This window comes from Myotis brandtii, unplaced genomic scaffold, assembly GCF_000412655.1.
Source record: "Myotis brandtii unplaced genomic scaffold, ASM41265v1 scaffold952, whole genome shotgun sequence".
Taxonomy (NCBI): Eukaryota; Metazoa; Chordata; class Mammalia; order Chiroptera; family Vespertilionidae; genus Myotis; species Myotis brandtii.
In genome coordinates this window covers 936,056-961,569 of record NW_005371930.1, presented here as the reverse complement: position 1 = coordinate 961,569, position 25,514 = coordinate 936,056, and the positions used below count along the sequence as shown (strand labels likewise).

The 25,514-nt window shown below is 50.8% G+C and overlaps 1 protein-coding gene across 1 annotated transcript in view; it reads left to right on the top strand.

The window, feature by feature from the left end:
- ATXN10 (ataxin 10) overlaps positions 1-25,514 on the top strand; it is a 103,283-nt gene that overhangs the window by 59,993 nt on the left and 17,776 nt on the right. Inside the window, exon 10 of the mRNA XM_014533167.1 lies at positions 21,445-21,508. Coding sequence (XP_014388653.1) covers positions 21,445-21,508 — 64 coding nt within the window. The remainder of the gene's footprint in view (positions 1-21,444; positions 21,509-25,514) is intronic.

The window sequence follows — 25,514 nt, the reverse complement described above, 5'->3', positions numbered from 1 at the left end:
CACCACCCGACTCTTCGCCCAGCCTCACCTCACCTCTTGAGCCCGCCCGGACAGGTAGCGTCCCTCTGCATCTCCTTCCAGAACCTCCGTGAGGAGGACTGCGCAGCTTCCCTTGGGCTCGTTGCCATCCTTTCCAGCAGCTTCCCCCGCTGACCTGGAGCACCCCACTCTGTGCAGAGGTCCCTCCTGCTCCCAGCCCAGGGCCTCTCCGCTCGGCGGTGCAGAGTTAGGGTTTGGCGGAGGGTTTCTCAGCCGGACTCTCCGGCCGGGTGTGCAGCCACCGCCCTCGAGCCGGGACTCGCCGAGGCACCCACTTTGCATCTGGCTGATCCAGGTCTGTCTGGCCTCGTCTCTTCCGACACCAAAACTTGACTCGCTGTTTATTATCCTTTGTCTTTACCAGCGGCCGTTTTGTTGACTTTCCCCCGTCACCCTTTGTGGGTAGATTTAAGCTAAGATAGGGTTTTCTCTTTTTTGGTATCAAACCCTTGCATGCTTTGGTGAAGAGGAGCTAAACAAGCTTTTAAACAAGCAAAGAATTTATTCAAAACTATTAAAATGAGACTCTCTGGATGGAACAAATAACAAAATCCCAGAACCACAAATATATTTAGTAAGCTGTGCAGTTATTGAAATTCACACGCTTCTGCTGCTCACAAGTTCTGTTGTTGTCGGTGTCAAATGCCTAGAATGTCTGCCCTGAGCAGGGCGAGCAGCCATCGAGGTTCTGTCCAGTTCAAACTTGACTGCGTTTGATTGTGCCCAGCCCTGGACCTTCGTATGGCGGTCCATTGACCAGTTAATTCTCAACAAACTGATTTTTACATGATGCATTTTCTTAATGAAAACAACAAATCTCTTTGATGAATTTTAAGAGCCATGCTGACAGGAAAGCAACCTAAAGGGAAGTCCGTTCCCCTAGAAACACGTACTTATGTATTTACACACTTTTGTGCACGTACATGTCAATACTTCACATGTAGGATAAAGAAAATAAGCAATTAGGTTTATGCTGTTAGGGAGCAAGCTGTTCAGCCTAAACACGGTACCACGAATGCCAGAGTGAAGAATTAAGCCCTCAGTGTAAAGTCAGAGTGGAAACAGCCGTGGGAATTCTCGGGCAGTCGTTTTTTCCTTCCAGAGAGGACGTATTTCCTAGTTTTGTTCACTGAAAAGACTAAAAACGAGTGTTTGTAGCATCAAAGTTGTGTTTTCAATACCATTGCTCTCTAAAAAGAACCCGGGCGGCCCTGGCCAGTTTGGCTCAGTGGGTAAAGCATCCGCCTGTGGGGCATGTGCGGCAGGCAACCAGTCGGTATGTCTCGCACACCAATGTTTTTCTCTTTCTGTCTCTCCCCCTCCCTTCCACTCTTTCTAAAAATCAGTGGAAAAATATCCTTGGGTGAGGATTAAAAAATAAATAAATGAAAATAAAAAGAACCCGGGCTCAGCAGAGAAATGGCTGGCTCTCGGCTGGGCAGGAAGTCGGGAAGATGTGCCTGGGGCACGAGGGTGTGCTAGCGTGTGGAAGGCTGCGGGGCGGTCCGCTGGGGAACGACTAGGTGATGTGAAGAAGAAAGAGCAGGGACTGCAGTGGATGAAAACACATCAGATACACCAAAATCCTACGTTCACACCGACGCCGAAACTGTAAGGGTTCTCTGTCATCACATGTGAGGATTACCAAGGCGCCAATGCGTTATTCCGGACAGTGGTAAAGGGGACAAATCCAGCACTTACCCTCCTTCACGTGTGAGCTGTACTCGGGGCAGTCGAGGCTTGGTGAGGGACACCTTATGGAAGAGTGCGGCTACTTCGTGCAGAACGAGTAGTACCATAAATTGCTTGCATTTTTAAAGTACAGAGTGGGGCAAAAGTAGGTTTACAGTTGCTGGTATGGAAAATAAAATAATAAATGACACAAGAATAAATTGAGACAAATGTGGGATTTTTAAAGTTTCTTGACGGGAGAGACTGTGCCCTCCTCAGCTCTTTATTTTCCCATATCATTTTGCACACAATTTCTCAGTAATCTGTTGAGTTGAATTTCTGGAGCCAAGTAATGTTAGTCCAGATAATGGACACCATTGAGCTAGATGATAGTGTGTGTGTGGGGGGGGAGTAATCTTAAATAATCCAAAAACCTACTTTTATATTTTGAAAAGTTATTGATTTGGATTTTTCAGTTTTGCTGTTACTCCTAAGTGATGCCTTACTGAGCTCAGCCTGCTTTATTTGAAAAGGAGACGTTTCTCATGCTTTGTTGCATACGGAATGGCCTGTGATCATCAAGGCTGTCACCCAGGTAGCATCACGTGCAGTTTCGCTTTTGTTATGTAGAGGTTACCATAGCTGGAGTCAGGTGGGGGCTTAAACTTTCGTGAACTCAGAATTCTTTTATGATGATGGACTATTTCATGTTTAATATTCTTGGTATGGTATGTGTTCAAATATTTTACCAGGTATGTGTCTTTCACAGGTTCATGTAATATATAAAATGCATTTCTGTTCCAAGGAAAATATTGGTGGTAAACAGTTGGGAGCGAGCTTGCATATTCCCTTTCTTATCCTGTCTGATGATTAATGCATTGACTATGTTCAGCCTCACGTTTAACCAGGTTAGTGTTTAGCTCTGGTCGGGCTGTTTTCCTGTGAGAGCGGAACGGCCAATCCCGGGCCTGCCTGTCTTCCAGGCGGAGCCCTGCATTGTTTCCAGGTCACGGTGCTTAATGGAAGGTCAGCTTTCTCGTGAAGACAGATTTTGGATTAACTATGCTGTGCACTTGCGCACACCCCTTCACACCTGCCTGTCCACTGCAGCTCCAGCAGCCTGCCCAGGTCGCGGCTCTCATTTCCATGCCAGAGAGTGAGTGAGGCTCTGCTCTGCAGCATAAAAGTGCCAGAGCAACTTCTGAGTGACAGCAGATCTGCCAGACTCCTCACGGAGACCACGAGGCTTCGTGGAAAGAGCATGTGTGGCCGTGGATGGAGCCCTGAGTAGCTGAGTGTCTGCTTCTCCTTGAGCTACTTTGCTCGACTGTGTGAGGATTTAGTGCAGGGCTGGCAGACGATAACTGTGGGCCTGTTTTTGAGACACAGTCATGGCCATTCCTTTAGTCTTGTCAGTGCTGCTCGCATGCTGCCCCAGCACAGTTGGGTAGTTGTGACGGAGACAACCCAATGACTTACAAAGCCTGAAGTATTTATTCTCTGTCCCTTTAGAAAAAATGTGCTGGCCCTTGATATAATGCATGAAAAAAACAGTGGTTGAGTCTTAGCTCTGCCACTCGGTAACTGTGACTTTGATCATGATTTGTAACCTCTTTCTGCCTTAATTTCTCCTCCACAAACGTCATTTTTCCATCCAGTCGATGAATATTATGTGCTTGCCGTAGGCCAGGCACTGTTCTAGGCTTAGGAAGTGCAACAGTGGACGAAATGGACACCAGTGCCTGCCCTCGTGGGCTCCCATTCCAGTGACGCATGTTCAGAGAGGGCAGAGGTAGTGCCCGCTCCGAGGGAGGCGAGGGGAGCAGCCCAGGTAGAACACCCCGGCATAGTGATCGTGAGTGGACTGTGTGCTCGGTGTGTAAACAGAGTAGAACCTCAATTCTGGGTTGGAACCCATATGGTTCCCTGTTGACTGTCCCTGACGTTTTTGCTGAAAGAATGAGTAGCCAGAAGTCTAAGGACTGTACCGGTGCATTAGCCCCGTAGAGAGAACAGCTTGTGCGAAGCCGTGTGTGGTCTCCATTAAGTAAATAGTGTCACTGAGGGCCCGGTTCAGAGCAAGGGGAAGGTCACAAGTTGTTCTTGGTAGAGCGGTCGGTTCAGATGGAGAAGAGAACAGAAAAAGTGAAAATTTGATACCTCCCATCTCTTAATATTCATTTACAGAACTTGGACTTAACTCCTGGAATCTTTCCATGTTTTAAAATCCCCAGTAGACATTAGATCCCTTGGACTCGGGCGCTTTGACACCGTGTAGAAACCGGGAGAAAAGCGCTCAGGAAGGGAAGGAACAGTGGGGATTGTGTTTGAAGACTGAAGACTGACATGTGAAGATAGGAAATGGGTACGTTGGTTTACATACAGTCAACGTTGATCATTGGTGTTTGTACACAGGTCCTAGCACCTGCGTGTTTCACAGCGGGGTGCTCGGGCGTGTGTGTGGGGGAAGAGTTAACACTTGCGTGCAGTGGTCACAGTGTCCGAGGACCTACACGCCCTGATTGTATGACTGGGGCAAAATAATTCTGTTCGTTTTCTCGTTTGTAAAGTAAGGAGATTGCACCAAGTTTTTCCAGGTTCTTGCCGCTCTGATGATGTGATCTGTGACTTTTCTCTCTGACCAGATGCCCCGGAGTAGAAAGCGTTGAATTGTTTTTCTCTTCTGCTAGAAATAGCCACTTCCTCCTCCCCGGATGACGGGCACCTGTGGGGCTCCATGTTCTAAGTGCAGAGCACACAGCACTGGGGAGCAGTTAGCAGCTTCCTCCTCTTCCCAGTCAGCAGGGCTTCCTTTGAGACCTGTCTTCGGGCAGAGTGCGATTCCATAGGCCACGGGCACTCTCCAGGCTTCAGCCTGAGAGTCCAGAGTCACGGTCAGGAGACTAGAGATGGGCGGAAGGAAGAGGGTGGGGTTAGTTTGTTGGTTTGTTTGTTTAAGGTGGAAAAGGGGGAAAGTTCCATAGCTGGGAAAGGCTAGCCTTGCTGTGCGCATGCGCGCCTATGCCCACCGGCAGTGACGCAGGCACCGTGGTCTTCCTGTGGTTTTAGGCAGCGCCCTTTTCCTAACGCCTGCCCTTGGCAGCAGCTGTAGGAAATATCTACCCTAAAAGCATACATGGTGTGAAGTGACCCCTTCACGATCGCCTCATGTAATCACAGCGACAAAACCAAGACCTGAAACTGTAGCTTGTGATCTGGTAGAGATTAAATAAAATTCATATACTTTGGAAAACAAAAAGAAAAATCACTTGTATTTTATATGAAATCATGCCATTTTTCTGGAACTTTCATTTTAAAAATATTTAGTTATTTTAAGTGGAAAAATATAATATACCTCAGGGTTTGACCAATCAAGAGTAAGTTGATATTACCTGTCTAGAATATTATTAGGGTTAATATTATCTGTCTTTAATGGCTGTAGTGTTCCCAACTAATGAAATGCCAACAAGAGAGGCTTTTGTAGATAAAGGGCCGACTCTCGTTTGAAGCTGTGGATTGTTGGCCCAAACGGAGTGGCGTGGATTGAAGACAGCAGAGCTCATGCGAGTCCAGGCCTCCTCCCCGCCTGCACCTGCGGAGAGTGTGGTGGGGAGAGGCGTCTCTGCACGCGGGGGTCAGGAGCTCTGGGCGATGATCTAGGTCCAGACCCTGGCCCTGCTGTGGACCGGAGGGAGCCCATTGTCCCTAGAAAAATAGGGCAGCAGGAAGGCCTGGCCAGAGCTGCTTGGAGGGTTAAGTCAGGTGGTTCATGGGATGTGAGCAGCGGGTGAAGCCTTAGTAAACATTAACTGTCGTCTTGTTTGCACAAGTGCATTCTGGGCTTCCTTCTGAAATCTAAACCTGCATCACTGATGTCCTTCTCTATCTCCTGATGCCAGTCCTGTGGCGTCTGGAAAACAGCACATTGCGAATGGCACTCCTGGCTCCGGAGCGCGATCTCTGGGTGCCTCTGCTGCGTGCACGCAGCCGCAGCCCTGACCTCTTCTGTGAAACTAACAGCCAGACCAGAGGTGACGAGGCGGAGGCGGCCTGCCTCGCGGCCTCTCGGCCTCGGACCGAGCAGCAGCCTGAGGGCAGTTTCCTCTCAGGCTGATGTTCCAGAAGCTACTGGCCCAGAACACCACTGGGGGTGGAAGGAAGAACCATCAGAAGCTGGTCAAGAACTGAGAAAGAGGCAACTTAATAAGACAGACCTGTAGACAGTCACCACCCTATTTTAGACAAACGCCATGGGGAAAATGTAGCCTCACTTGCATTGGCAAAGGGAGCGTAGACTTAAACCCTCCCCCCGATACAGTGAGGTGCCCCTCACCCCCCTGGGTGGGGAGCCAGGACTTTCATCCCACTCCTTCGTAACAAGGCGCCCTCCCTCCCCTGCACAGCTGTTAACGGAAGCCGCGTGGGAAACCGGAACGCCACCTGTTCGAGAAAGATGGGTGTAAAACTTACTTCTTCCCAGCAGTAAGGAGCTCCTTGGCCGGCTGCACACCTCGGGGGTCAGAGGCGGCTGGTGGAGGGCCCGGACCTCCACCCCGTGTGGCAGTAACAGGATGCTGCTTCCCCACGCTGGCCAAGGCAGGAGATGCACAAGATCCAGTCTCCTGCCATTACACCCAGAATGTGGGGGTACAATTAGAAATCATGTGTTAGACCAAGAACCCGGAAGATCTCAACTCGAATGATGAAGGCAATCAACAGATGCCGGCACCTGGAGGCACAGATGCTGGGACCGCCGGACAGGGTTAAAGCAGCACTCACAAAAGTGTTTCAGTGAGCAGTTATGAAACTTGGAACAAATAGGAACTCTCAGCAGAGAAATAGAAGATGGAAAGAAAAGCCAAATGGAAATTTTAGGGCTGAAGAACGTAGTAACCCGAGTTAACATTTACAGTCTGTTCACAGGCTCTGCAGCCCAGTGGAGAGGACAGAGAAAGGAGGTGGTGAGCGTGGGGCAGAGTAAGAAGTATCCAGCCTCCACGACAGAAAGCAGGCAGATGGGGTGTGGAGAGTGGCTACAGCGTTTGGACAGGTTCAAGCCTCGGACTAATGAGAAGGCACGATCCTCTTCTGGCAAAGCCACGTGCAAGTCCCCCGCACAGTTATAGCCAAAGGCTACAGTTGTAAGCTTGACCTTATGGTCCGAACCTGTGGTCCCACGAAGCTGAGTGATGTGGGCTTGATAGAGTTCAGGCGCATGTAATTGAGTAGATTCGAAACCCACGAGAACATTGTGAACATCTTGACCACGCCCTTACTTTGCCTCGTGGCATCTGGCTATAAAATAAAGACTCGGCTTGCAGGCCGTGGCGCTGTCTCTCTAATCAGAGGGCAGTGTCCCACCCGGCCCCAGCTTTATTCTCTTCTTTAATCCTTCACCGCCCCCCCCCCCGCCCCCAGGTTCACCCATGGCCATGCTGGCGCAGGACAATGGGGAGATTGGCAGGGCCCTGGGACAGTAGGGCTCGGATAGGTGGTCTGACTGTCATCAGACTCCCAGAGGAGACAGGAAAGAGGATGCGGCCAGAAAAGTGTTCAAAGAAACAGGTTCCCACGTTTGGCAAAAAATAGACGTGCAGATGCAGCAGGGTCCAGACGGGTCGTTTCCTGGGTCAGTGGCTCACCTCTCGGGAACATTTATGGTCCTGTCGGCCCATTCTTCCTGCTGGAAAGGGTCTTGTTTTCAGCCTTTATTCGTCATCACTAAGGCCGCTTGCCTTTGCTTAGTCCAGGTCACATCAGCCAGCATTTCAATAACAGCATGAGAAGGTAATCTTTTGTTACATATCTTATTTTTCTAAACCAGCAATTACCTGGGTATATACCAGAAATTAGTACTTATATTCACCAAAATTCGTGTACATGGATGTTCATAGCAGCCTTATTCATACCAGCAAGCAGCTGGATAGTGTGTTACTAGGATGGCTGAGTGGCCGCAGTGTGTCCTTGCAGGGGGAGGGCAGGATGAGAGGACGGTGCTGTGGTGCAGCGGTGTCTCTGAAGGGAACCAGGCCACGGGGCCTGTGTGGCTCCACTTCCCAGATTGCAGAAGAGTCAGGAGCACCCTGAGCTAATGGAGGTGAGAGTGCTGCTCACCAGGAGGCGTGCGGCTGGTGGGGCCGCGGGAGCCCTGGGTGCTGGGCTGCCCTGCGTATAAACTTCTCTCCGTTGCACCCGCAGGTTGTGCGCTTTGCTTGGTAACTAACTTCTAAATCAAGTGCGTGTGCTCTGGAACTCGGTATCTACGGAAGGCCTTCCTGTTGCCTTCAGGACAGAACGGACGCTCACCTATCAGCCAGGTCGGGCGTGCTCCTCTCGCAATTCCCGGGGCGGGGCGCGTCACGTCCCTCCCTCCTCCCCCGCTTGGGCTCCTGACGCTTTTCGCTCTCTGCGGCCTCACCTCTCCATATCCCCCTGCACCGTGGTTTTGTGTGAGCAGCCAATGTGTCTGACACCCATCAGTCCCGGGAAGGCTGCCTCAGGCAGCTTCCTGCAGCTTCTGTGAAATGAGTCAGTCGCTGGAGGCCACCTGCCTCCTGTTACCGCCGGGGCCTCTGGCTGCTCGGGCTCTCGGCTCCCCTTCAAGGCCGCGTACTCTCAGCTGCACACTCTGACGTTTCCTGCTCATTTCATGCTACTTCAGCCATAGTCTCTTTCCTGAAGACCAGAAACACCCTCCTGCCCTTGTGTGGTGCGAGCTTTAGAGGCGTGAACTTTTCAACCGGACAGACCTAGGCTCTCCCGCTCCCTCGCTCTCTGCCGAGTTGCAGGACCCTTCCAGGCCTCATTTTCATCTGTCAGGTCAGAACGCCCGTTCCTACCTTGCAAAACTGTTCTCAGCACCCAACATGTGTGTAACATGTTGGCATATAAGTGTGTTTCCTTCCTCTTGTCCGTTTCCCATTCTCCAGCAGAGGTGACGTTCTGACAGCAGGGTGCGTTTCTGGAATGCGTCTACTCAGAAACGGTCCCCTCCTAGTGACCTGCACCCGGACAGTGGGGACAGTGGGGCTGCGTGGCGCTCAGGGGCTACGACAGGCTGGCAGCCGGGCAGTCAGTTCCTAGATGGCAGGCTGGGGACAGAAGGATGGGCTGTTGGGACCCCTGCCCCCCGGATCACCTGTGGCCCTCAGAGCAGGGCCACGTGAAGGCCTGGCCCTCCTCTCCGGCTGTCTCCCAGGTTTGAGATGCTCCTTCCCGGGCCGTGTGATGCCCCGCCGGGCGCACGCACGCTGGGCAGGTCTGTCCAACACCGTGGCAGCGGCTGGGCTCCGGAGCTGTGCATCAGCGGCACCGGCTCCTCGGAACCCAGCGGGCAGCTGAGACGCTGCCACGGGTTAAATATTGAACACTGAGTGTGTTCCGGACAGCGCTGTTTGCTCAGGCACCGGAGTGTGACATTGAGGGTGATGCATTGGGGTGGGAATAGCACCCCGAGCAGCGGGTGGACGCGTGTTTTGTGAACTGGCCGGTGGGTTATTCTGTCTGCACGGAGCTCTGCATGTGGGCGCAGACGTGCCGACACAGCTTTCGGAGCGGCTTCGTTTTCCCTGCGGACCGGGGTTCTGGGGTTCCTGCATCCGTGTCAGGCCTTGTGGGACTCAGGGAGGCTTCAAGTCACTGCATTCGAGTGCATTCGCGATTCATGCACTTTCGGACCCGTATTTTCCCTCTTCTTAAAAACGGCAGTCTCTCATCTAGCTCCTTAAATCACTGGTCCGCTTTTCACATTTTGCTTAAACTATCTTAAAGAAATGACAGTTGTGGGAAAGGAAGTCTGTGATCTTACTTTTTTCTTATGGTTCAGCGAGTTTAAAGTTTTTACAAAGAATGCCACAGGAAGGATAAGGAAAGGGTGGTGTTAACACCAGCCATTTTATTGAGCACTTGCTAGAGGCCAGATGGGTGCAGGCGTGTCCTCTCGGAGGGCACCCACCGCAGGGCACCCTCTGCTGTGCCCCGGCTTCCTGCCCGTTGTGGCTGAGAGGCCCGGTGGCTCGTCTGCGTCCACATGGCTGAGGAGGCAGAGCCGGCCCTGCACTGGGCCTCCTGCCGCCCTGGCTGTGCAACAGCTGAAGCAGCTGAGGGTGGGAGCCAGGGCAGGGCTGCGCAGGGTGTGGCAGCCCTTACAGGAGGGACACGCTCGGCCGCCTCTGAGCCTCCTCTTGGCCATCTCCTGGAGATGTTTCACATTCCAGCTCGGGGAGAACACCTGTGTGGCCAGCCGCGGGCCTGGCTGCGCGGGCCTGTGGGAGCAGGTGTGTGTGTAGCGTGGGTGATGCCTCGGCGTCCACTCCCCACCACGTGGGAGGCATTTCCTCCTCACATGGGCACACATCTCTTTTTTCCGCCTGGAGAGCAGAATATACCAATTTTCTTTAAAACCATCTCGCTTCACTCATTATTTAAACAGATCTTATCTGCTGGGTGAAGAATTCATGAGGAAATTGCACCGAATTCAGATGCAGATGCTCCAGAAAAATGGGTGGTTCATCTTCCTGGCATATGTGGTTGAACTAACAGCATTTGTATTGATCACACTGTCCCTGTCCTGTGGGGACCTCAGCAGCCTCGGCCCTGCTGTTCTGGAAAAGCCCCTTCATTTTCCGCGCACAGTTCCAATCCGCGACTCCTCCGATTCACTGAGGAAATGACACCCTTCTCGCAGTCCTCTCCTGCGTGTCCCCTTGTCCCGGCGGCTCCGGGCTCCTCCTCCCCCTGCTGGCTTTCCCAGCGCCCGCGCACAGTGGCCTGGAAGGAAAGGTGACCGAGGGACCCGGCTCCGAACAAGTCTGGGCTGTTCTTGGCTCTCACTGGGTCCCTGCAGTGACACGAGGTTCTGCGGAGTCTGTCGTCTGGGAACCTGGGCGAAGGCTTGTCCTGCAGGTTGTCGGCTTCCCTGCCTGCGCGCTTGTCCACCTGGGAGAGCAGGACGGCTGGTTCGTCCTCGTTCAGGTTGCAGCTCGCGCTCCGAGAGCAGCTCGGCGCATGTGGTAGCTGGTCAGCAAGCTCTACACTAACGCCTGATCCCAGAGCCTTCCCTGCAGCCTCGGGCAGGTGGGAAGTGCCCCACTCCGCTAGTAAAAGGCAGAGCAAGCCCCAAACTACATTTGTTATTTATTAAAGAGCGGGCGCTGGCCGGTAGGAGAAAGGCAAGTGGCAGTTCTGAGGGTGGAAAAAGTTGGAAGAGTCCTTTGGGGGCAGTTTGGCATGTGTATCAAATATGTTAACAGTTTTCATCTGGTAGTTCTTTTGGGAATTTCCCCAAAGTAAATCATCAGTGATAGAGTGAAAACATTTTGGTAAGGATTTTCATTATAGTGTTGGCTGAAATTTAGAAGTGATTCAGATGTCCTGAGGTTAAATAAATCACCGTGGATTGGAATAGAAGCGTATCTACCATGTAAAAAACCCACTTTTTCAAAGAATTTTTATTATACAGAAAGATGTGAGATAGTGTGCATTTGATAATGACCCCATATTTTTAAAACATGTATGTGTATAATATATTTGGGTTCGAGGAGAAAGACAGGTGTGCATGGATAGAGCTGTCCCCCTACTTCAAGGGGCGGGGGCGGGGGCCTTGGCCTCAAAAGAAAGGGTCAGATCCTAGGGCGCCCCCAGCCTGGGCTGCGGTGAGGTTTCAGGCCCGGGATCCTAGTGAAATGAACTCTAATTCCCATTGGCCCCATAGCTGACCTCCTTCTGTTCTACCCTGCTGCCTGCCCCTCAGCCCTCGAACTTAGAGGGGCAGAGGGCTCGGGAAACAGTGAGTCCACTGGTGCTTCGCTCCCTCTCCAGTCCCCAAGACCAGCCTCCTTTTACCCCGGGCACGCAGTAGGCCTGCTTCGTGGGAGCACTGTCTGTCAGTCTTCCTGAAGTTGAACTTGCCATCCCAGTCGTCTTTGCTCTTCTTGTGGCCTGGGCTGGGACAGAATGAGTCGGTTAGAATAAAAATATTTCTTACTCAGCTTAGTTGGGTGTGTTTGTATGTGTATCTGTTGTTGCTATCTATTTGTAGCAGAACAAGGTAAGAAATTGGCATATTTCACAGCCCACAGTATAATTTGGTTTAGATACAAGCGTCTAAAAGAAGTTACCTTGAAAAATGATGCCAGGACAAATAATCTGATGATCACTGTAACTTTTAAATTTTTTAAAAGTCCTCACCTGAGGATATGATTTGTTATTGATTTTTAGAGAGAGAGAAACATCAGTGTCAGAGCAACATCCATCAGTTGCCTGACCGGGAATTGTACCCGCCACCTTCTGATTTACGGGCTCCCACCAACTGAGCCTCAGCCAGGGCGATCAATGTAACTGTTAACTGAAAAGGTTTTCTTTATCAATGAGCTCCTTCCAGGTAAAAAGGGAATATCCATGTTGCTCACAAATACATCCATTGGGAATGAGCGCTTACACTCGTCGGCGGTATCTAGTGTTGGATTATCCAATCTTTTTTTTTTTTTTAAGCACAAATGAGTTTCATTTTTCTTATAAAAGATGAACAACACAGGTTTTACCTTTGTTTCTGTTTTGGGGAAGCGAGAGTATTCACAGCTCAGTGAGACAGGTCTGAAAGATGTTTGCAGTAAGTTCTGATGGGGAGGCCTGAGCCCAGACAAAGCTTTCAGCAGCTCTGGGCACGGAAGCTGAGCTGGAGGAAGTGGCTGCGCCAGGACCGCGCGTGAGTGGGCGAGCGGGCGGCACGGTGGTGTTTTAAGGAGCCTTTATGGCGCCTTGCAGGCCGCTGTTCAGAAGGGAGGGCAGGCTGGCGAGGGGCTCCTCTTCCCGAGAAGGCCAGGTGGCGGGGCTTCCCGCGGTGAAGGTGTTCAGGTTCACCTTGGCCAGGGGTGCCCAAGTGCGTGCTCCACTGCCACCGCCCCCCAAACCCCACCTCCCGCTGGGGCCCACACACGGGCCGTAGCTGAGCTAGGCGGCCAGACACTGGGCTCTGCACAGACACGAGCGTGGCTCCTCGTCCACTGGGACTCCGATTACGTTCCAGGAGAGACTCCCCTGATTTACTCAGGGACCGGGTGGCGCTGCCAGCCCGCAGCGACCTGCCCCTGTCCCACCTTCTGACTAACACGGTGATGATGCCACGGTTATTGGAAGCTGCCAGGAGCCCAGGATTCTCTCCGCAGACCTCCGAGTGTTCCAGTGCCTCGGGGCTGTCCTGAGCCTGCTGTCTCCGCCCACCCCTGGGAGACCTCATTCCTGGGCTGGGGAGACCCCCATGTGCAGGTGACTTCCAAAGTAGCTCTCGAGCCCAGGGACAGAGGACTGCTCCCATTCCCTGGAGTGAAACACAGAAGACAGCTGCTGGCGTCCACCTGGAGGTCTCCACGTGTCACCCCTCGCAGGTCCACAGCCGTGCTCTTGAGCCCCCCGGCTCCACCCTGCCTTTTGCTTCTGCGTCTGTAGGTGAGGCCACCGCATCCAGCATGACTGAATGTCCACGTCCCCTCTTCTCTAACCGCCACCATTGTAGAAAGCAGTTCCTTCTGATGTACCTTAGCTGCATCTTACGTCGGCCTGCTTCCTCTGTCCCCACAGCCACCAGCGTGGCCTGGCCTGTGTCACCACTGGGCTCTGACCGTGCTGCCTCCTTGCCACGCCCCCTCCTCCAGCCACGCTTTACTGGACAGTCAGGGCATCTTAAAAATCCAGACTGATTATTTCATTCACCTGCATAAAATCTTTAGGCTCGTTTTACACTTAGGAAAAAACCCAAGTTATTTTCCTGACTTCAAGGCTATCTTCTCCCCTGCTGGACCACCTAAAGAGCTTTTACAATACATACATGCACATGTGTGTGTGCTTGGACCATCACCCCAAGATCCATGAGCTGGGACCGAGGCATCACGGTGAAAGCCAAGGAGCAGTGCGTTCCTCAGCTCCGTCCACAGCACGACGGGCGGGGAGCGGCTTCTGCCTCCGCATCCTTTCTTGTTGGGTTGTGGTCTGTGCACTGGGCAGGGGAGAGGGGCTCGGTCCTCGGTCCTCGGGACATCTCCCACCTTAGGAGGCCCGCCCCTGTGCCGGTCACGCCTTCCTTTCTCCTGGGCCACTGCAGGGAGGCAAGACTGTGCCCCCAGGGGGGTCTTAAGTGGGTCAGACAAATACATGAATCAAATTAACCCCCAAATCACTTTGACCTCAAAGCAGAAATTCATTCCACATTAAGATACTGTAGTGAAAGGCCTAAATTCACTGTAGTAATAAAATGCCCACAAGAGATACCCTATATTTTAATATTAATTCTATCTCATTAATGAAATTCCCAGGGAAATACTAAAATCCAAAGATGACATTTCATTTTAAATTAAAGTCAAATGCTCCGCCCGTGTGAGCTAAAATGCAAAGAAACCGCTCTCACGACCTTCATTCTGCTCAATCCCAATTGGGGGCTTGGCCTGCTCACCGTGCCCTGCAGCCTGTCGTGGTTCAGGAGCCCCAGGACCAAGTCGCTGATGGGCCTCACTTCCTAAGGTTAAAGCCGGTAGCAGGGCACGGGTTGGTGTAAGCACTGACCCTCCCTCCCGAAGCCTGACCCCCCCAGTTAGGAAACGAGCCTCTCCCTGGGTCTGCTGTGCTCTGGGGAGCCACCTGCCTCTTCTCCGAGGTGTGGTATTTACTCCAGGTCTCTGGCACACAGCCTTGTTCACGAAAACAGTTCTCTGAGAATTAAATTGCCAGGATGACTCTGACACGTTTCTGTGAAAGAGAGGCTAAGGGGCTGCCTGGCTTGAGAAACCAAAGAGCTCCTTTCTCCTGCCTCCTCAGGCTTTCATTGTAACAACAGCTTGAACTAAAATGAACTTCTAGATGCTATCAGCAGGGCAAGCATTCTTGAGAAGACACCTGCGTCTGCAGTGTCCTTTAAGCAAGGACGTCTGAAGACTAAGCATAATGATTCCAGTGGACACCGAGGGCTCAGACTTGATTGGAAAAGTCAAGGCAGGGGTGGTCGCCTTCGGCCGGCTCCCCCTGGAGGCCCCCGACCTTTCGGAGTTCCTCCTTACAAACTTTCCAACTGAGTCCCGTGCTTCCCCACATCAAATCACAAAGAGGTGCTACACATCAGACCTTTTCCCGTGACATCGAGGTCATTATTAGTCCATTAATGAGGATAATGACATTGTAGGCTTTCTGATCTACTTTGAGATCGTGATGGCTTTTGCAGCATGTAGTGGTCTCGTGTCTCTAGGGCTTATGAATGTAATAAGCCTGTCGTTTTCTTGCTGATCTGCCTTGTCCTGGGTTAGGAGCCACGTCGTCGGAAACGCCTAATGGGAGTTGGGAAACTTGCTCTTTTTCTGTTTTGGACAGCTTACATGCATGATGGACAATCTGGTCCTTAAAAAGTTGGTGGTACCCACTTGGAGAGCAGTTTGGCTCTGTTTTTGTTAGAGAGTCTTTGGTCGTGTTCATATTTTTAAGTTATTTAAATTTAAATGCTTAAATGATCATTCTATTCAGGCTTTTTAGTCATTGTGTCAATTTTGACATCTTTTCTTTTTCTTAGAAATAACTTCCATTTAGATTTTCAGTTTTTTATAAAGTTTATGGTATCTATGTTTCTATACTTATTTTTCTCTTTTTATTCTATTCTTTTAAAACCTATGTCTGTTTTCCTTCATCAGTCTTTACAGAATTTTTAACATTCTAATATTTACAAAGAACTTTAAGCTTCGAGTTTGGGTGAATTTTTCCAGTTGTGTTGCTACTCTCCAGTTCACCGACTTTTGCCTGTCAGTCTAGAAGAACGAAGATAAGAGCCATAGCAGGTTTCTCTTCAGAAAAAAATGCAAAACAGGAATCAATGAAGTGCTACCTTTAAGGTGATAGAAGACAACCGTCATTCTAGAGCAGCCGTGGGCAAACTACGGCCCGCGGGCCGGATCCGGCCCATTTGAAATGAATAAAACTAAAAAAAAAAAAAAAAAAAAGACCGTACCCTTTTATGTAATGATGTTTACTTTGAATTTATATTAGTTCACACAAACACTCCATCCATGCTTTTGTTCTGGCCCTCCGGTCCAGTTTAAGAACCCATTGTGGCCCTCGAGTCAAAAAGTTTGCCCACCCCTGTTCTAGAGCCAGCCTGCCAGACTATCTTTCAAAAAGGATGAGGGCAGAATAAAGAGATTCCCAGACCGTCAAAGGTAAAGGAATTTGTCAGCAGAACTGGCTGTAATAAACGTGGAAGGACGAGCAAGGTGAACCTGATTCAAACGAAGAAATCAAATATGTGGGTAAAATAAGATACCTTCCCCCTCACTTTTTAGTTGTTTAAAATATAACTGGCTCTTTGATGCAATTATAACAGAAACATATTTTTAGGTTTATAATGTGTGTAGAATAAAATGCATGAGGACGGCAGATGCCCACGTGCCCAGTGGAGTGTCCAGCTGTCAGTCTGCATGCTGTATGGAGTCGTCTCCAGTAAGTCCTCACTTAACATCGTTGGCACCAAATCAAGAGTAAATAGAAAAGCTCCATAGCCTACATTTTAGAAAATGAATTTGTAATTAAAAACTTCCCCACAACCAAATCTCCAGGCACACATTGTTTCAGTGGTGAGTTTATGAATCACCTGAGAAGGAAAACACACCCAGTCTTTCTCTCTAAGAAATAAAGGAGGAGGGAATACTTTCCAACCCATTTTATGAAGCTAACAGTGCATTTGTCTGTATATATTCCAGACAAAGCCTTATAGGAAAAAACAAGCTACAGAAACAAACATTAACAGAATCATGAACAAAAACATTTTTTCAAAATATTAACTAACAGATTTGTGTACTATATGAAAGGAAGTGCATTGCTGATAATGATGGTTTATCTCATCCAGGCACTGAGTCAACATTACAAAATCAAACACCAATGACCACATATTAACGGAATAAAAGGGGAAAGAGATAGGATTATCTCAGTTAGTAGAGGGAAAGCGTTTGACAGACTGTAACATTCATAGTACAAATCTGCAGCAAGTGAAGAGCAGGAAGGCACTTCCTCAGCTTGATAAGGGCACCCAGCGTCAGTGAGGGGGCAAGAATGCCTGCTCTCGGCGCCCGTCGGCTGCACCGAGCACTGATCCTGGTAAAAATGGGAAAATTGTTCTTCGTCTAAATGGAAAAGTTAGCGTCTTTGAGAAAATGCAAAGGAAAGGCCCACAGTGGGGGAAAGGGTTCACTCTACGTGTGTTTACCAAGGACTCATGTCCTATTATATGAGGAACTCGCTAAGTAAGAGTAGCTGTGGGCTGAATACTTGGAGGGCACTTTTTTAAAAAATATATATATTTTATTGATTTTTTACAGAGAGGAAGGGAGAGGGACAGAGAGCTAGAAACATCGATGAGAGAGAAACATCCATCAGCTGCCTCCTGCACACTCCCCACTGGGGATGTGCCCACAACCAAGGTACGCACCCTTGACCAGAATCAAACCTGGGACCCTTGAGTCCGAAGGCTGACGCTCTATCCACTGAGCCAAACCGGTTAGGGCTTGGAGAGCACTTTTAAAAGGGGGGGTGGCCCCACGCCCTGAAAACAGGCTCCACATCAGGAGTCATCGGGCAGGTGCAGATAGTCGGGGTGATGCCCCGAGAGGGTCCGGCAGCACCCAGTGCCGGCATGTCTGAGGACGCCTCGTCCCCGAGAGAGGCCTTGCCCTGCCACGCCACCGTGTGTCCATGTCAGCACGAGGGCTGGGACCTTGCGTCTGTGCGTGGTTGAGACACTGGGTTCAGGCGAGGCTCCGTCCCTGTGCGCGGGGTCCGGGCCTGCGGTGACGTGCGCCTCTCAGGTCTGGGTTGACTGGTTTCCCATTCAGTGGGAGAGCAGCCTGAATAACAGGCTGTGTTCTCTCAGCCCACACTTCCCGCAGGAGCTTGGGGCGGGGCGGGCTGCGCCTTCGCAGGTGCGTTCTCTGAGGTCACTGGCTGAGGTGGCAGAGAACAGCTACAAACCAGTTAGCTGTCCTGCTGACACGCTGTTTCCAGGGGCGAACTGTCGGTTTGTTTAAGCGGGTGGGTTGTCTTGTTGAGATGCGCTCGCTGGGGAGGCCTCGACTGAGCTCGGCTCCTTGATGTGAGCTGCAGCCCATGACTCATCTCTTAGGGGCCTGGCATCAGTTCCCAACACGCTGGGTGAAAAAACAACTTGTTTTATGAAGTGCGAACAGAAGAAAACTTGTTAATTCCCTAATTGTTCACCCCTGCCCCTGACATGAGCTCCGCATCCGGCAGTGAACTTGAGCTCAGTAATCACATGCTGCCCATCACTCCCTAGGTGTTCCACTCTGTCCTCCTCTCCTCGTGACCTTGCCCTGTGTCATTTTTTTTTTTAATTTCAGAGAGGAAGGGAGAGGGAGATAGAAACATCAATGATGAGAATCATTGATTGGCTGCCTCTAGCACGCCCCCCACTGGGGACTGAGCCCGCAACCCAGGCATGTGCCCTTGACCAGAATCCAACCCAGGACCCTTCAGTCTGCAGGCCAACACTATCCACTAAGCAAACCAGCTAAGGCTGCTCTGTGTCATTCTTAAATGACCTGCTTGTCATGGGTCACTTATGTTATAACATTAAATGAATTTATATAAGAATTTATTTTGTATCATTTCCTAATTCATTGGTGTGAATGACAAACCTTTAACTAGGGAAGCTTACCCCAGTTCCGCCACGACTGGTGTAACCATCACTGACTGCTTGCGGAAGCTTCAGTTTTCAGCGGTGATTTTACTTCCTTCAAAGAACATCTTACCCATTTAGCATACCTGAGAATTCTTTCTCTCCCCAGGAAAAGGAGATGTTTCTCTTGCATTGAATAAAGGTCCTGAATCCTTACCCCCCTCAAAAGAAACCTGGTTTTAAAAAATGAATGTACAGTTGTGCCTAATTCCGAGTAGGATTGTGTCCTGGGCAGTGGGCCAGTGTCCCTGCGTTTTCTCGGCTTCCGGGAGCCACCGCTCCCTCCTCGCTGTGGCCACTGGATTTCTTGCAGCGAGCAGCAGGCCATTGCTGACTGTCGCCATCACTCCCTCGCCACCATGACAAGTCCCTGTGTGCCAGCGTACGCAGTCACTAGTCCATTCGCAGTCACCCTTGGAATTGGGTCCTGTCATCTCCATTTTACAGATGAGAAAACTAAGTCTTGGGGGTCCATGACTTACTCTGCATCGCACTTGTAGGTAAGTGGCCCAGGGAGCGCTCACTCTGAGGCTCACTTCCGGGTCTGCCCATCGCCGAGCACCTGCAGTGCCTGTTCAGACCTTCGTCCCCACCGCCTCGGTGCTCGAGGAGCGACAGGAAGTGGTCATGCCTGGCCAGTCGCGCACAGGCACTGGAGAGCTGGCCTCCGGGACGTGGGCTCTGTGACAGTGCAGCTGGTGCGGAGCGACCATCCCGCTGTTTGTCCCGGCTTCTGGGCCTTTTCAGAGGGAGTAAATACTTATAGAAAAAGAAAAATCTATCATGAATGCATGCTCACCATTTCCAATTGAAATGTAAAATTAACGTTTTTCTGCTGAAAGTCTTGGTTCCTAATGATTAATTGCCCATTGCTTTAGCCTGGATATAGAAATAACGGTCCAAACAGCAGAGCCACTGCGTCCTGCTCAGGGCCGAGTGCGTGGAGGTTTCTGGGTTCTCTGTGAGCTCAGGGCGCATCTCCCTGAGATGTGAAGTTACAATACCGATCTAATTCTGTGAAGTAAGTTTTCTTGCTTTTATATGTCATCAGATTAATTTGTTTTAATTATAAATTTAATTTTTAAAAATTATATAAACCATACACAGGATTCCAAAGCGAGAATTGTACAAACAGGTACATTCACAGAGGCCAGCCTCCATCCTTGTTTCTTCCACATCATTCTCTTCTCTGCGCTCTGGGAAGCCATTGTTTTCCATTTGGCCCTTTTGTTGTGTTTGGAATCCAAGAAGATCTGTTTATTTTGCCTCCGTCCGCAGCACTCATGCGACCGCCATGCGCTATCCCAGCTACGTGGAGTCTTCTGTATCACACCGTAGTTTAGTGACCAGCTGGGATTGCAGCACGTTGAGGTGTGGCCACGATACTTGTTGTTACAAATACTGCCGGCACTCGGAACCATTCAGCAGTCATCGGGCAAGTGCACATGGACCACGATGACACACACTTCCCGCCCAGGACGGTAAACCGACAGACAGGCCATGGCAGCTGTTCCCGAGGAGGGGAGGGGGAGCCCCGCGCGCTGCTGATGCGATGGTGATGGGACAGCCACTTGGAAAGAGTCTGGCAGCTCCTCAAAATGTTCACTACGGAGCTACCTAAAAGCCTAGTAATTCTGCTGCTACCAGGTACAGAGCCAAGAAATTGAAACGCACATGTCCGCTCAGAAACATGTACATGGACGTTCACAATAGCATCATTATATCCAGATGGTTGAAATAGCTCAAATGCCCGTCGCCTGGTGAGTGGATAAAGGAATGTGGTGCATCCACAGTACCGATGGAATTGATTCAGCCATCACAGCGAATGGAGCACTGCCGCCCGCCACCCCCCGGGGAGCTCAGAGCCCTGTGCTCAGTGAAAGGAGCCGCACAGGAGGCCGAGTGCTTCCGATGGTGTAAAACCTCCAGATCAGGCACATCCCTGGAGGCAGGAAGTGGATGGGTGGTTGCCAAGGACTGGAGCGGGGGAGGGAGTGGCTGGTGGTGGGTATGGACTTTCTTCTTGGGGTGATGAAAATGTTCTAAAATTTGATAGTGGTGACGGCAACACAACTTCGTGAATATACTAAAGTCCACTGAATTAAAAGGGTGGGTCTTCTGGTATGAGGATTATAATCTCAATAAAACTTGTAAAAATATACTTTGTGCTGCAGCGAGTCATCTGTGCAAACATAATTTCGCATGACCACGGTGTGTCTTCTGTCTGCAGTCCTGCCCAAAGAGTGAAGAGCTCAGGACTGTGCTGCGTGTGCCCCGCACCGCTCCATGGCGGCGCCCTCAGCGTCGGCCCTGCTGTGCCCCTGGCCCCGTCCCCGTCCCCCTCCCGCAGTGTATGTCAAAGCCGGCGTTTGCCACCTGACAGCTGAGGCTGGTGCCTCGGGGTGGCAGTAACTTGCCTTCCTCTTACTGTGCACACAGTTGAGCATATTCTGGTATCTTTATGGTCCACCTGCATTTCTTTCTCTTCAGTGTCATTTCTGTTCATGTATTTTATCCATTTTTCTATTGGATTGTTGGTCTTTTCTCAATTTTTTTAAGTTCTTTATGTATTAAAATAATAAACCCTTGCCTATGATATCTTACAAATCATTTTTCCAGTTTTCATTTACCTTTTTAAAAAACCGAGTCACACCTGTTCTGTTGCTTCTGGATTTTGAATCTGAGTTCGAGAAGCTTTTCCTACTCCGAGCTTAGAAAAAGGGCTCACGTGCTCGTGCTAGTGAACTGTAGTAACCTCAGGCCCAGCTGGAGTCTGTCCTGGTGAAAGCGATCTGCTTTTGTCCTGGTTTGTACGGCTACTGTCGCCCCCACATTTTTAGGAAGGGGAAGGGAAAAGTATTACTTGTGCCTACATGCCTGTTGTTAAATATTTCCGGGTTGATAATCGCACAGACAGTATAGCGACGAGGAGGGAAAGAAAACAGAGAAACAGATCCCCCGTGATCCCCGGCGCTCCGGGCTGCTGTGTGCGTAACTCCGTGTTCTCCTCTCTGCAGGTCAACGAGCTGGACGGCATCCCCCTGATCCTGGACAGCTGCAGCCCGGACGACAGCAACCCCTGTATCCTTGCGTGTGAGCCCCCGCGTCAGGCTGCAGGCCACAGCCCGTGCCTCCGAGTTCCCCCCCTCCCCCCTGCTGCTCCTTTGCTGAGGAGCTGCCTGCTCCCCCGTTGGCTTGTTCCTAAGAAGGAAGCCCCTTCTCCGGTGGCGGCTGGACTGTCCCCGTGCAGCCTGTGCAGGTAGAGGCCGGGGTTCCCAGGTGGACGGGATGTTACAGGGAGAACGTTGCGGTGGCACCGAGCTCTCGTTTTGGCAAGTCCTGTTCTGTGACCCTCTGTGCCTGAAGCTGTGGCTCTGGCTCTTGTCCTCACCTGTAATCCGGGTGTGTTCTGGGGGGTCCGGCACGCGTGTCCCCAAGGAGTGGCATTATAGGAAGCAGGTCTAGTGCAATGACGAGGAAGCCCAGAACCCATGCCGCCTGTTTCGGTTTGAGAGAGAAACTTTAATTTCTGGAGCTTCCCTGGTGAGAGCCCTTCTCCGCACGGCCTTGCGCTGACTGCGGGTGGAGAGGGGCAGACAGGCTGCTGTGGGGACTTGGAGAGTGGAACCCCACGGGGACAGTGAGGAGCTGGCCTAGGATGGAGGAGATGGGGGGGGGGGCGGCAAATTTTAAAGTAAAATCCCTCACCGTGGTTTCTGTCAAGAACAGAAAAGGAGCCCTAGCTGGTTTGCCTCAGTGGATACAGCATCGGCCTGTGGACTGAAGGGTCCCAGGTTCGATTCTGATCAAGGGCACATGCTCAGGTTTGTACGCCATCCCCAGTAGGGGGGCGTGCAGGAGGCAGCCGATCAGTGATTCTCTCTCATCATGGATGTTGCTAACTCTCCCTCTCCCTTCCTCTCTGAAATCAATAAAAATATATATTTTTTAAAAAAGAACAGAAAAGGAGCTGATGAAAATCATGTGTTTCAAAGTAAGTGGACGGAAAATGCTTACTTGTGCTAAAGATACTGTCATTTGTCTGATTAGCAATAGAGATCTCTCCTCTCACAGCTCATCAGGGAGACAGGCCTCGAGCCTCGCTCAGGGGCAAGCAGCTGGCTCCGTCGCTTCGTGATTGGGGCTCGGGCTGCGCTCGCTGCAGAGCTCCGACTCGGCTTAGCTCCAAGGCTGGGGAGGAGAGAGAGAGAGGAAAGCTTTCTGCCCAGGAGAGCAGGGAACGAGCAGGTGCAGGTGTAAGGAAAGTGGTTTATTATGAAAAAAGAAATTCACCCAGGTTCACTCTCATGGCCCTCGGACTGCCCTTCTAGGGAGACAAGCTTTGTCTCAGGGTCTGTAGCTTTTCGAGAAGACCAGACGACTGGGAGGCTGTTGCCCACAGCACGCCAGCTACGGGGCTCCTGCGGAGGTCTCCGCCCGGCTCCCCCCATCCTCACTCACTCACTCACTCAGCTCTTCAGGAACCTCAGCGGGTCCTGCTGTGCATGCGCACACTTCACCTTCCCTGCTCCCGGCAGCGCCCCAGCCAGACCCTGTCTCACCTGCACTTCGTAGGTGAGCGATGCACTGTGAGTCCCGGCCACTTGCCCTAACGGTCAGGCCGGATTTGCACTAGGTGTGTGCCTGCTTCCTAGTCACTGGCCTGCACTGCCTCCTCGCCAGCCACTGGGAGGGCACAGGTACGACACAGAGGCCGCAGGAACTTCCTCCTGGGTGCTTTCTGGACGGTGGAGTAACAGGGAATCTGCAGGAGGCTGTGCCATCATCCGGCAGGAGGTGACCGTGGCTGGAGCCCCCTGGGAACCTGGCGATGGGGAGACATAGTGTGCTCTGGGTATTCTCATGGCTTTGAATAGCGTCACCTAGACGTAACCTCTAGACGAGCTTTTCTACTGAGTATCAGACGTGTATCTAACGCCCCGTTAACATTTGGCTTGTGTGTCTTACCAGTATCCCAAACCTGACACGTCCGGGTGAGACTGTTCCTCCCTCTGCCCAGCCACCCTGTCTTGGTCAGCGGTGACACCTCCATCGTCCAGTGGCCAAGGCCTGAAGCCTGGGGGCCACTTGCCGTGCTGTTTCTGCCGAGTGAAAGGAGGAACATCTATGAGCACAGTGGCGTGGTGACACACGTGTGTGTGTGTGTGTGTGTGTGTTTTTGCCAAAAGAAGTTTCTCCCAAGAGTCCTTTCTTTTGTAAATTCATTAAGCTTGGCTTGGCAATGACATTATTTCACATTTGTTTGGTTTAACCTCTTCAAATAATTAACAACAGGCAAGCTCTTAGTGAATTTTCATTTCAATGGTTTATGTTAAAAAGCAGTAGATGTTTTGGGTATGCTTAGACCAGGAACAGTTCTGATGTTGAATAGCAGTTAATAACAGTACCTCCGTTCTCTGGTCGCTGGGTCATCGGGCCATGCCCATCAGTCTCCTCCCTGGGAGGGGGAGGGCTTGTGCGGCCCCTGGACACCCCACGGGACTCTCTGACTGGCCACCCGTGGGCATCAGGAACTCCAGGCTGTGTGTCCGAGAGACCTGTCCAGGTGGGACAGGCTGGGAGGCCACCGACTGCCCCGTCGCAGGGGTAGTTCCAGGGGCCTGTGGGGACTCCCAGTGTCAGGAAGACATCGTCTCCAGGGTGGCTGGCGGGTGAGGAGCCCTGGGCTGCTGCTGCTTCGCGACACCAGCGGCCCAGCTGTTCGCTCGCCGCTCGCCGTGCACTTGTGGATCCCGCAGTAATGACACAGGAGCAAATGCCATCGGAAAATTCCAGCTCCGCGACCGCAGAGGCCATTTCATATTTGTCAGTTTATTGTGGCAAGTGGGACTTTTTGTTGTTGTTTCCAAATAGAAACAGCTGAACTTTATTTGAAATGTTTTTCTTTCATTCTTTTTTAATCTGTTTTGATCAGCGTCCTTGATGTGGCTTTTTTTAATGTTGTTTTTATTGGAGGGGGAGGGGACAGGGATAGAATGAGAGTCCAAACAGGGTTTTGTTTTTTTCTGTTCTTTTCTTTCTTCTTTTTCCTTCCTTTTTTCTTTACGTTTTTTTTGTTTTGTTTGTATTGAAATACCTCATTTGTAAGTTTCACAGGCATACAGCAATGTCACCATTAATAGGAATAATAAGCAAACTGTTCTTCTTTGTGGTCCTATAGCATAGTGTCCACAGCATCGTCTCTGGAGCAGACAGACCCTGATTCTGCCACTTCTTAAATTCTAAGCACCTCTCTGAGCCCCTCTGAGCTTTAGCCTCTTTGCCCCACAGGCAAATGTTTGTAATTGCCCAGCGTTTAGTTTCTCAGCAAATAGATCTTCTTGTACAGAGAACTATTATAGCTCTTACTCCCTAAGAGAGAGGTATAAATGTCCCTCCGTGCTGAGTCATGTGAAAACTCCAACAGTGCTGGTGGTGATGTCACAGAACAGCACGGAGAGCTCACACACAGGTTCACAGCTACACAATAGGTGCCGGTGCAGTCTGGCGAGAAAAGGACAGTTTTTTCCATAAATAGTGTGAGACAAATTAAAAGGACATGCTGGGCCCTGGCCGGGTGGTTCCGTTGGTTGGAGCATCATCCCGTACACCAGAAGTTGGCGGGTTCGATCCCCAGTTGGGGCATGTATGGGAAGTGACCAGTTGATGTTTCTTTCTCTCCCTTCCTTTCTAAAATCAATAAAAACATATCCTCAGGTGAGGATTTTTAAAAAAATCCATAATGGGAAAAACTCATCACCTACCTCAGTCCTTTCACAAACGTTAATTCAAGATGAACCATAGACCTCAACGTGAAAGTAAAACCAAAAGGCTTAGTAAGGAGTCAGAAGAATATGGCTGTTGTCTCGGGTTAGCTGAAGATTCTTAAAACAAAATGTAAGAATTGTGACTGAAAAGCACTAACTGTGAGGAAAACCTGTGGAAAGGTAATTGCATTGCGTAGGCCCATGGTCGGCAAACCGCGGCTTGCGAGCCACATGCGGCTCTTTGGCCCCTTGAGTGTGGCTCTTCCACAAAATACCATGTGCGGGCGCGCATGTACAGTGCGATTGAAACTTCGTGACCC